Consider the following 11991-nt stretch of genomic DNA (forward strand, 5'->3'; position numbering starts at 1 on the left):
AGGTGCAGGCAGACTTCGTCATGTGCGTGGTGGGGCTGGGCGAGACTTGTTTCATCTGTCCTGGGTAATTCTTTGGGAGTAGAGGTCGACCACGAATCGACCTGATTCCGCGAAATCTTTACAGTGTCAGTGTGCTCTCACTTTCCCCCAGGGTTTAACCATAACGAGAGAGTGTGAGTGAGTGAGCGTGAGAGTAAGAGAGAGAGGACAGAGAGTGAATGAGGTGAGCCCCTGAGTAGTAAGTAGGAGAGAGACAGAGAGTGAGTGAGCGAGCGTGAGAGTAAGAGAGAGAGAGAGAGAGAGAGACAGAGAGTGATCTGTGATTGGTGACGTGAGAGTAAGAGATGAGGAGACAGCAGAGTGACGTGAGCGAGCGGGAGAGTAATGAGAGAGATGAGAAGAAGGAGAGAGACAGGAGGAGTGAGTGGAGTGAGTGACGCGGCTGAGGTGATCGTGAGTGGAGTTGGCACGTGACGTGAGTGATGTGGAGTGAGTGAGTGAGTTGAGTGAGTGAGTGAGAGTGAGTGAGGTGATGTGACGGTGAAGTGCGTCATGTGGAGTATGTGAGTTGTGTGTGCTGGTGTTGTGCGTGCGTGTGTGCGTGCGTGGCGTGCGTGCGTGCGTGTGTGTGTGTGGTGAGCCACGGCTGTGTGTGCGGTGGCATTGCTGGTCACTGCGTGAATTCTAACTGCACATGCTTCCCGTCAGGCCTGCCCTCTACCACAGCTTACGCTACAGTACTTGGTAATTGATGTGAAGGGGAGACGCGGGGATTGCGGGGAAAGAGTTGGGGAAAAAATGTGAAGGGAAAGCGTAAAGGGGAAAAGAAGGGTAAAGGGAGAGGGAGAGAATGCGTCGGAAGAGGAAGAAAGATGTGAAAAGGGAAAATGGGGATGAAGATGGTTGGGTAAATGACGATGGGGAGGTCGAGGAGAGGGAGAAAGATCCGAAAGAAATGGGATGGGGAGAAGGAGGAGAAGGAGGAGGAGATTTAAGTAGAAACTGAGTGGTAAAGAGTAGTACCAGATGACCGTATTCATAATGAGAAGGGAAAAAATGAAGGAGGAAGAGCAATAGACGGAATTATACAGTAGAACTAGGTCAGAGTTGTAGTACAGCGAGGAGGAGAGAGAGAGAGACGAGAGCGAGAGAGAAGAGATCCGGAGAGAGGGAGAGAGAGAGAACGAGACGAGTGTGTATTGATGTGAGAACCGAGAGGAGAGAGGAGGCAGAGAGCAGAGAGAAAGGAGAGAGAGGAGAGAGAGAGAGGAGAAGATTGATGACGAGAGAGGAGAGAGAGAGCTGAGGCGAAGAGGAGGAAAGAGAGGCGAGAGAGAAAGAAAGAGAGCGAGAGACGAGAGTATGTTATATATATAGTACGTGTGTGAGATATCTATGTTATATATAGTACGTGTGTGAGATATCTATGTTATATATAGTACGTGTGTGAGATATCTATGTTATATATAGTACGTGTGTGAGATATGTGTAGTTGTGCGCTCATTAAAATTGTGTATACATATATATTTTTAATTGTTTATCCCTGAGACGTAATAACTAATATCATCTATACACATACTGACCTTGAGATTGAGCAGGATGTTACAGCAGCGATCCCTCACATCTGGGAACGGACACTGAAGGGAGAGCCTCAGCAAGCCAGGAAGCTGTTCTTTCATGAGCTGTCTTCCTTCCACGACCTCCTCCGCCACCTCCACCGTCACCGCCGCCGCCGCCGCCGCCGCCGCCGCCTCTCCCTTGCTCTCGCTCGCAGTGCCGTCACCATCGTCCCTGCAGGTGGCGCCACCGCCCTCGTTGCCGGTGGCGACCATGCAGCCGGAGAACGCTCGCTCGATGGAGTCGAGAGCCTCCGATCTCGCGCGCTGGTCCCGCGTTGTCAGCGAGAACCAGAACCTAGAGGGCGCCTCGTGGGGCGGCGCGGCAAACACGGGACCGTTGCTGGGGTCCTCCTCCCCCGCCGCCGCCGCCGCCACCGGTGGCGCCACCGCTCCCTCCGCGGCCATCGACGTCCGACACTCGCCCGGACTCCAGGGGGCGCCGCAGGACGCGAGGATTCCTTCTGTAGACGGCGCGCCCGTTGGTGAGGGGTCAAAGGCTCTCTCTCGAGTTTGTTGTTATCGCGATTGATGGATCGCGTTACCGTGGCGACTGACGGACGAACAGTGTCACGGATGGATGACAGGAAACCTGATTCGCTGCAGCGATGGCACGTAGCAACGACGACGACGGTGATGCTGATGTCAGTGGCAGAGTTAGAATCCCACGCGAGGCAGCACTAACACACGCGCGCACTAACACACGCGCACTAACACACGCGCGCACTAACACACGCACGTACTAACACACCCACGCACTAACACACGCGCACTAACACACGCGCACTAACACACGCGCACTAACACATGCACGCACTAACACACGCACGTACTAACACAAGCGCGCACTAACACACACGCGCACTAACACACGCACGCACTAACACACGCGCACTAACACACGCACGTACTAACACACGCGCACTAACACACGGCAGACACACGATCGTAGCAGCAGCCGCAGCAACAGTAGCGGTTACCGTGGCAGCGAGCGATGCATCCACGAGGGTTTCGGATAACACTCCCCGTCTGTCGGCTGTTTCGGGGCGAGGTCCGTCGATGCCGGCGCACCCTGGTGGTGCCGTCAGAAGACGACCGAGTTCAATGGGAGCGAGACGGCAGATGTTACGTCGTCACGGCGACAGCGCGTGATGTCACTGTATTGTTGCGCGACGGACGTTCCTGTGTTTGGCGGGTCGGCGTGACGAGGGAGACAGCGACAGAAGAATGTCTGTGCCTGGCAACGAGAACGAACGGAGATTCGAACGTATCCGACACGACTCACGGCGACTGAGACATCACAAACGTTGTTCAATTACCGGGTGCATGTAGCGAGGCGAAAGAGAGCGCGACAGAGAGAGAGGGGGAGGCGGGGGTAAGAGGAGGCCGAGAGAAAAGCTCTCAGTTCACCAGTCATGCGATTCACTAATAACCTAGCAGTCGGCAACACAGAGCGAGACACACACACACACACACACATTAACACTGCTAGCTAACAAACGACGGCTGAGAGGGAGAACGAGAGAGAGAGAGAGAGATCGTGTGACATTGATCAATGATTAGCGGTGGTTACAGCAGGAACGTTCTAGAACGCCGAGCTGCAAACGAATTCGTCACCGACGGAGTTACAAACTCCGCGCACACACGTCCGATCGAGGGATCGAGTTGAACAGATATGAGGCAGCTAAGGGAGTTACTTACTGTACCGTATATGATACACGTGCACGCACGCACACACGCACACTCGCACACTCCCCGACTCGACAGTCAGTGCAGATATAACCGACAAGTTATATTATCACTTCATTCACAAAAAGTAAGCGCTATGGTAAGGTGACATCTACATGAGTCTATAGATCGGGCGTCTTGGCAGCAATATTGATCGGATATCGTACAAATCATTCCCCGAAAACATCCGAAATGGGGAAAGTTTGAATGTTTATAAATGGCTGACCCGTCGCTCTCCGAATCCGATCTATCCAGGGTGAATGGCCCGTGACGTCACGACGCACACCTCCTCGATCGACGAATGGCGGCGAAGCTGGAAAAACTATTGTGCGCCATCTAACGTGTATAAAGCATAAACGTATTTCCTATGTCAAGGTTTCGCAGAATAATTTTTCTGTTTACATTGCGGTTACGTTTCTAGAAACATGTTAGCAGATTTCCTTGATTTAAATTCAAGGATTAAATGTTGGATCACTATACGAATGAGTACAAAACTACGAGATAGAAGCAGTTGTTCCCGTGAACCTATGATCTACGCCGATACATGTATGATGTACATGTACATGTGCTTGTACATGTTTATGTACATGATGGATTTCTACATGTACATGTATTTGTCATGTACATGTATTTGGGTTATGTACATGTATTTTTACATGTACACGTATTTGTACATGTACATGTATTTTTAACATGTACACGTATTTTAACATGTACATGTATTAATTTGTACATGTGCACGTATTTGTACATGTACATGTACACATTGGCACTACCGCACGAAGGGTCGTTGTTGCATAATGGCGTATACTATGTACCCGAGGTAACTATTTGATATGGTTAGGGTTAGGAAGTAGGCGTAGGCGACATACTCGCCGACACCTTGGGTACCACATATACGACAACGATCCCTTTAGCGGCACTACCCTCGTAATGATTAGTCCAAGAGAGTATACCGAAAACAAAGAGAGAAAGAGTTGAGCAAATTAATATAGAAAGTGGATCAAATCAATAGAGAAAAGTTTATTACAGCTATAATCACTAAGGTAGAGCTCTGGCAGGATTCACATGGCTATACTGCAAAACCAGTGTGGACATAGAATAAACTTTTGACATTCATGGACACATAGAAGCTACTTTGCTGTCTATTGTCAAGTTGTTTATCAATTTTCGATAAATAAATGTACTTCGAATTGGAAATTTACTTCTAATTTTATTCTCATCTCTACACATCGGGGAACCCATGTGTCTGTAAGTCGGGAGTGCACCACGGAACAATAATGAAATAACAGATAGAAAAGGGCGACAAACAAAAATTTCTAGGTTTCGTATTTATTACAAAAGAATACAAAACAGAAGGCAGTGTTTGTGAGAACTATCGCTCGTCGTGTCGGACGTAAATCTCCCGAACCTTCCATTCGTCAGATGGCGCCACCGTCCACACCACCACACGTCCGTTATGCTGCACAGTTTCAGAAGATTTTCTCTTCCTTTAAGGGATCTATGATGACAGATGTAACAGCAGACGGATAAAACAAGTGCACATCCGACGAACGAGGAAACTTCTGACAGTGACGTCATCAAGTATAACGTAAACACGCTGGTATCAGATTAAATAACATCAGGCACAATTATAACTCTCCTACTCGCACCTTTTATCGCACACGTACGCCAATATTTAGTGTTCAACTAACTGTGCGTTTGTTTGGACACATTATCACATGATCCGGATCACAAATCGTTCACACTACTGGCGAGGCGCGCTTGAACGGCATCCAATGGCGGCAAGCCACTCGGCAGCCAATCAGCAGTCAGTCCTAAACATGCGTACGTTTACAACATGTCAATGACCTGCGACAGATTCCCTCACAAGTCCGTCTCTTGCACGACCGCACGCCCAACATCGATCGAACGACAACAATAGAACAAAAACAATAGAACAACATCGATCAGACAACAACTGAACGTAGATCGAATCACGAAGAATCCACCGCTAGATGGCATTGCACAGTTTTATCAGGTTCGCCAGCAGGTGGCGCTGCCCGAGTCTGACGTACCCCGCGTACCTCGCGCGCTGCGTCAGCGCCACCTGGCGGAAAGCCGAGGCGAGATGGTGCGCGTCGTAATGCCGCACGCCGGTGGCGTACCCTGCAAGGCAACGCCGCGCGACGCGTGCGAGCAGCACACGCGACTCACGGGGAAGCCGTCGCACGCTCGCCGCGCTCAGGGTACCCTCCTCCCCCTCCTCCTCCTCCCCCTCCTCATCCGTGCTCCAGCCTCCCTTCTCCCTGTATTCCTGCAGTTTCTGCTCGTCCTCCAATGTGAGAATCCTCAGGATGGTTCGTGCCTCCTCGTCCAACCTCTCTCCGCAAAACTCCACCCCTCTTCCTTCTCCTCCTGCTCCTCCTCCTTCTCCTCCTCCTGTTCCTCCTCCTCCTCCTTCTCCTCCTCCTGTTCCTCCTCCTCCTCCCTCTCCTCCTCCTCCCTCTCTTCCTCCCTCTCCTCCTCCCTCTCCTCCTCCCTCTCCTCCTCCTACTCCTACTCTGTAATCCTCCTCCGTCGCCAACCCTAGCTCCACCAGGAGGCGCCACTTCCCCGGCAGCAGCTCGTCGTCCGCGGCGACGGCGATGTCTCTAGTCGTCTCGATAAACGCGCGAGTCGGGATCTGGACGGAATCTCCCGGGTATGGCACCACCGCGTAGCCATACATGTGCAGCAGGTCGGCGTTGCCTAGGCGACCGTACGTGTTGTAGATCTCGTCGCCGCGGCGACAGGTGCGACGCGCGGTCATGCGTAGGGCGTCAGCGTCGAAGCTTAGACGGGCGCTGTAGCGCGGAACGGCGTTTAACATGTCAGCGAGAGGGACCATCGTGGGAGCGGGTCTCCTCCTCTTCCTACCCTCCTCATCCTCCTTCTCCTTCTCCTTCTCCTTCTCCTCCTCCTTCTCCTTCTCCTTCTCCTTCTCCTCCTCCTTCTCCTTCTCCTTCTCCTTCTCCTCCTCCTTCTCCTTCTCCTGCTCCTCCTTCTGCTCCTCTTCCTTCTTCTCATTCTTCTCCTTCTCCTTCTCCTTCTCCTTCTCCTCCTCCTGCTCCTCCTTCTGCTCCTCTTCCTTCTTCTCATTCTTCTCCTTCTCGTTGTCCTCCTCCTCTTTGGGATTCTTTCCTTCCTCCTTCTCTTCTGATTTATTTCCTTCCTCCTTCTCTCCTGATGTTGTCCCTTCCTCCTCCTCCCCCTCCCCCTCCTCCTCCTCCTCCCCCTCCTCCTCTTCGTCGTCGTCAGGCTCTGTGAAGCTGTAGGCCATCACGAACGCCACCATGCGTCGGTACAGCGTGAGACCCTCGCAGCCTGCCGGCAGCGCCCCCCGGTGGCGAGCGAGGAAGGGAGCGACGACGGCGTCGTATTCCGCCCGGATGTTCCTCTCGTCCCGCCGCACCGCCTCCGGAATTCCGGTCCCCCGGAGCTCGGAATCCAATTCCGACTCGGGCCAGAACATCGGAAGGTCTAGACGTGAGAAGTCGACGACATCGAGGTAGGGGCGCCACCTGGAGGAGGGATTTGTGAACTCGTACATGAGCGCGATGAGGATGGGAACCCAGCCGCTCTCACTCGTTAGATGCTCAGCATCCCGGCGGAGAAGGTCGGCGAGGTCAGAGGTCGTGGCGTTGAGCAGCATCCGGCGCGGAACCTGCGGGAGAAACGGACGCGGAGATCAGCGATATGTCGCCGTGGCAACAAGATGGACGACGCATGCCGCTGCTGATGGAGGGAGAATCTTGGTGGCGTCGGGAAAACAAATTTACGGGGAACTGCTCCATATTGTGAGTTACACGTATCACATTAAATGAGCGATTACGTCATGTGTGAAAGTTTAATTTCTAGGATTTAGATACGTTATATATAATAATTAAATATTTATTATCACGTTGTAAATATAACTTATATTTCGACCATGTTACATAGGACATGTTATACATTGATATTAGGAACATGGACATATGTTACATCATGTAATACTAATTTATTACATAGAGTTACTAAGTATATAATTATAAAAATAACACATAGAAACAATTTTTTATCAAAACAGATGGCAGATACATAACTAATGGTGTTGACAATGTGTTACTAAGATAAACGATCGAATAGGTTTGGAACGCGAACCTGGAACAGCGATTCTCCGGGTGCGATGTCTTCGCAGGCCAGCAGACCGTAGTTGTAACACGAGCCGTTCTTACCGACTCTAACCTTCCTGTTGACCTTGAAATCATTGTCGTCGCACCAGCGAACGAAGGCGGTCAGTTTGTCATCTTTGCTGTCATCGACGTCAACTTGTTTCTCCACGATGAGTACAGTGTCAGTAGTACTGCTGTTGCCAGTGTTGGCTTTGACCACTTTATCAACTCGCCTGGCTTTACGGGCGGTGTTCGAGTTATTGTTGTTTTTACCGGCCTTTCTTTTCTTCCTTGACGAAGGCATTGCCGCGTCTGATTAAAGCTTTAAGTTTGATCGAAACGAGGATATATTTACCGGCGGTACGATAGAAATTCAATGTTTACACCACGCGTTGACATTAGCTCTGGGAGAAACACGTGTTGTCACTGTTGTGTAACCTTTGACTTTAAAGAGGGCAGCACCTCCTTATGCAACGTATGTGAGAGATATTTTAGCGAAACCAGGCAGCGTTGAACGTGTTCTCCCGTAATATGACATCGCAGCGCCATCTCTCGGCAGAAATAATTCACGAGCGCGCAAATATAAATTAACCGCACCTGTGTACCACGTACACGTACCTGTGTACCACGTACACGTACCTGTGAAGCGTGAGAAATGTAGAAACTGATGTTAAGGCGGGAAAGTAACTATACTGCCTGTCGATCGATCGGACACCGCATACACGATGTAACTATAATCTATAAATACACCATGTCCACCACACGTACCTGTTTATTACATACGCACCTGTTTATTACATACGTACCTGTTTACGTACCTGTTTATAAGATACGGTACCTGTCTATTACACACGTCCCTGTTTATTACATACGTACCTGTTTATAAGATACGTACGTACCTGTTTATAAGATTCGTACCTGTCCATTACATGCGGACCTGTTTATTAATCTTGTATCATGTCTCTCTGGATTATATATATATATAAAAACATTATAATATATATATATATATATATATTCAAGAGCATATTAATCATACGCACCGCAACTAGGGGTCGAGTTAGGTTGCACTAAATTCACGTACCTGTGTACAACGTACACGTACCTGCATGTGTACCACGTACACGTACCTGTGTACCACGTTCACGTACCTGTGTACAACGTACACGTACCTGCATGTGTACCACGTACACGTACCTGTGTACCACGTACACGTACCTGTGTACCACGTACACGTACCTGTGTACCACGTACACGTACCTGTGTACCACGTACACGTACCTGTGTACCACGTACACGTCGTGGTACACAGGTACGTGTACGTGGTACACAGGTACGTACCTGTGTACCACGTACACGTACCTGTGTACCACGTACACATGTACGTGGTACACAGGTACGTGTACGTACGACAGGAACGCACATCACAGAAGCGCAGGAGTAATCCCCCCTCACCCTCCACTTCACTCCACTCCCCTCACCCTCCACTCCGTCTCTACTCCACTCTACTTCCTTCCCCTCCCCTCCTCCTCCCCTCCCCTTCCCCTCACCCTCCCCTCACCCTCCACTCTCCTCCCCTCACCCTCCCCTCACACTCACCCTCCCCTCCCCTTCCCCCACCCTCCACTCCCCCTCCTCTCCCCCTCCCTCCTCAATAAAGCTTAATAAGCTGTAAACCGCAGCCTCGTGTGTCGTATGTAATATTCATACTATGATACATGATGAAAGACACTCTTATTTTTTGAATATTCTTTGTTTGATCGTTTATTACGAAAATATACGAAACATCCAGAGGTAGAAGACAGACAGCTGAAAACGACGAAGTTACGTAACTCGTTGTATGGTATATATATATATATATATATATATATATATATATATATATANGTCTAGCTTTCTCTGAATGAGATTGCTATAAATAAGTAGTAATAAGTAATAATTATTGTTTATTAGAAATTCCAGCTCAGCGCGAACTCTCCCAAAATATCATTAATAATAATTCAATCGACACTCCTTCGTCTGGTGTTAGTAATTCTGCAGTTATTGTACTGCATGTTATTGTACAATACTGTGTAATATAATCACGCTAATACTCCCGACTATTATACAGTACAATATGTAGTACAGTTATAGTACAGTAATACAGTACAATATGTAGTACAGTTATAGTACAGTAATACAGTAAAATATGTAGTACAGTTATAGTACAGTAATACAGTACAATATGTAGTACAGTTATAGTACAGTAATACAGTACAATATGTAGTACAGTTATAGTACAGTAATACAGTACAATATGTAGTACAGTTATAGTACAGTAATACAGTTCGACCTGAGATATTGACCACCTCTTTATACCGGTCACCGGTCGTTTAGGTCGTAATAGCCACCTAATGTTTCTCTTGAGTAGCGGTCAAACAGTGAAACCACCTCTATAGACAGGCCACCTGTTTATGAAGACTATTTAAGACTTTGACTGGCCGCTATACACAGGTTTGTGGCCGTAATGCGGGAACGCATGATATGTGAACACACTTATATACACACGACAACCACTAGACTTATATATATATATATATATATATATATAATATTATATATATATATATATATATATATATATTATACACTATACTTGAACGCATGTACTTATATACAATATGACATAAGGTCAGGGCTCATGTGTAAAGAGGCAACGCCCTGATCCTATGACGTCATTTTTTTACTCATAATTCCCCCTTCCTCTTACCTTCTCTTACCTTCTCCTACTCGCTCTCTTTCTCTCTCTCTCTCTCTCTCTCTCTCTCTCTCTCTCTCTCTCTCTCTCTCTCTCTCTCTCTATCTCTATATCCTCTCTCTCTCTCTCTCTCTCTCTCTCTCTCTCTCTCTCTCTTGCTCCCTTTCCCCTGGCTCCCTCCCTCTCCTTCCTACTCTCTCGCGTAACGCCGGATGGCGCCACCGTCGCTCCTACTTCGTCTCCTTCTCCGCCATCAGCTTCAGAATCTCTTCATCGAACTTGTGTCGATCCACGGGTCCCGTTGCGCTCCCCCGCCTCTCGTTCCCCTCCTCTACGCGCGCCCAGCGAACCTTCCTGTAGCCGTCCTTCATCGCGGTGGCAATAAAGGAAACCATGGCCAGCCAGGCGGCCCGCACCTCCGGCGTGAACTTCCTCCCGAGTCTTTCCCGCCACACGTGCAGAATACTCGCCGTGAACTCGTCGAAGAAAGCCGGAGTGAATCCTCGGTCCGTGTAGCGAGTGTGCGTCTTACCCAGCGCTGATAACAGAGGTTCGAGAGAGTGACGTAGGTTGTCTAAATTATCTACGGCTGCTCCCAACGCCTGCATGAATCTGCTAGCGTGACCTACAGATGATGAGAGAGAGAAGGTTAGATAGAGAGGGGGAGAGAGGAGGAGGTTAGAAGAGAGGGAGAGAGGGGTTAGATAGAGAGGGGGAGAGAGGGAGAGGGGGAGAGGGGGAGGCGGGAGAGAGGGGGAGAGAGGCGAGAGGGAAGAAGGGGGAGAAGGGGAAGCGGGGGAGAAAGTGGGGGAGCAAGGGTTAGATAGAGATGGGGGAGAGGGGGAGAAGAGGAGATAGAGAGGAAAAAAGGGAAAAGAAAAAAGGGGGGGGGTTTTTTTAGAATTAGACAGAGAGGGGGAGATGGCAGGGAGAGAGAGTGAGATAAGGATTTGGTGCAACAAAGAAGTAAATAGGGACATAGGTAAACCATTCTGACCAGGTCGCCTTCATATAATAGCTCCTTCCATTCTCTGCCTCCCCCTCTCCCCTTCTCTCCCCCTCTCCCGCTCTCCCCCTCTCTCCCAGCTAATCACCTTTGAAGTCAGGATCGTGCTTGAGAGCCTCTCCCGTGACGTCACGGAACGGGAAAAGAGCCTTGACCTCGTTATTAAGTTCGAATATCTTCAGGAATATCTCTCCGCCTATCATGGTCATGCTGTCTTCACACAGCAGCTTCCACGACCTGCGGATCAGCGCTTTCTCTCTCTCAGTCAGCTCGATGTCAGGCCGACCACCAGAGGTCGCCACCACCGAACATCCGCCTCCCATGGCGGCGGCGGCGAGGCTGAGAGAGAAGCAATTAACGAGTTAATTAGTGAGGGTAATTATGATGGTGAGGGGGAGGAAAAGAAGAAGAGATGATGATGACGAAGAAGAAGAAGAAGAACAAGAAGAAAGACCGAGACGAAAGAGAAGGGGGAGGACGAGGAGGAGGAGAAGGAGAAAGAGGAGGAAGACGAAGAGGAGGATGAGGAGGAAAGGAAGAAGTGGAAAACATATCTGAGTGACTATATATAACACGTGAGTGCGCGTGTTACAGTATAGCATGTGATTACTGTATGTGGAAGACGTGCGTGACAGAAATATACGATACATACACGGTCAGCCTCTCTCTCTCTCTCTCTCTCTCTCTCTCTCTCTCTCTCTCTCTCTCTCTCTCTCTCTCTCTCTCTCTCTC

General features: G+C 49.4%; 2 protein-coding genes across 2 annotated transcripts; both read right to left on the reverse strand.

Annotated features, from left to right (window-relative positions):
- Positions 1 to 5337: 5337 nt before the first annotated feature.
- On the reverse strand, positions 5338 to 7940 carry LOC106816531 (N-lysine methyltransferase setd6-like). Its single transcript, XM_014821157.1, has 4 exons — positions 7506 to 7940; positions 6601 to 7029; positions 5871 to 6291; positions 5338 to 5492 (listed from the first exon to the last, which is right to left on the reverse strand). Exons 1-4 carry the CDS (start codon positions 7818 to 7820, stop codon positions 5338 to 5340), a joined length of 1320 nt encoding a protein of 439 aa, XP_014676643.1. The 5' UTR covers positions 7821 to 7940.
- Positions 7941 to 10465: 2525 nt separating this feature from the next.
- Positions 10466 to 11592, reverse strand: LOC106816532 (neuroglobin-like). The gene is made up of 2 exons (XM_014821158.1): positions 11348 to 11592; positions 10466 to 10878 (listed from the first exon to the last, which is right to left on the reverse strand). Exons 1-2 carry the CDS (start codon positions 11580 to 11582, stop codon positions 10484 to 10486), a joined length of 630 nt encoding a protein of 209 aa, XP_014676644.1. The 5' UTR covers positions 11583 to 11592; the 3' UTR covers positions 10466 to 10483.
- Positions 11593 to 11991: the final 399 nt, after the last annotated feature.

Source organism: Priapulus caudatus, unplaced genomic scaffold (genome assembly GCF_000485595.1).
Source record: "Priapulus caudatus unplaced genomic scaffold, Priapulus_caudatus-5.0.1 Scaffold1405, whole genome shotgun sequence".
Taxonomy (NCBI): Eukaryota; Metazoa; Priapulida; class Priapulimorpha; order Priapulimorphida; family Priapulidae; genus Priapulus; species Priapulus caudatus.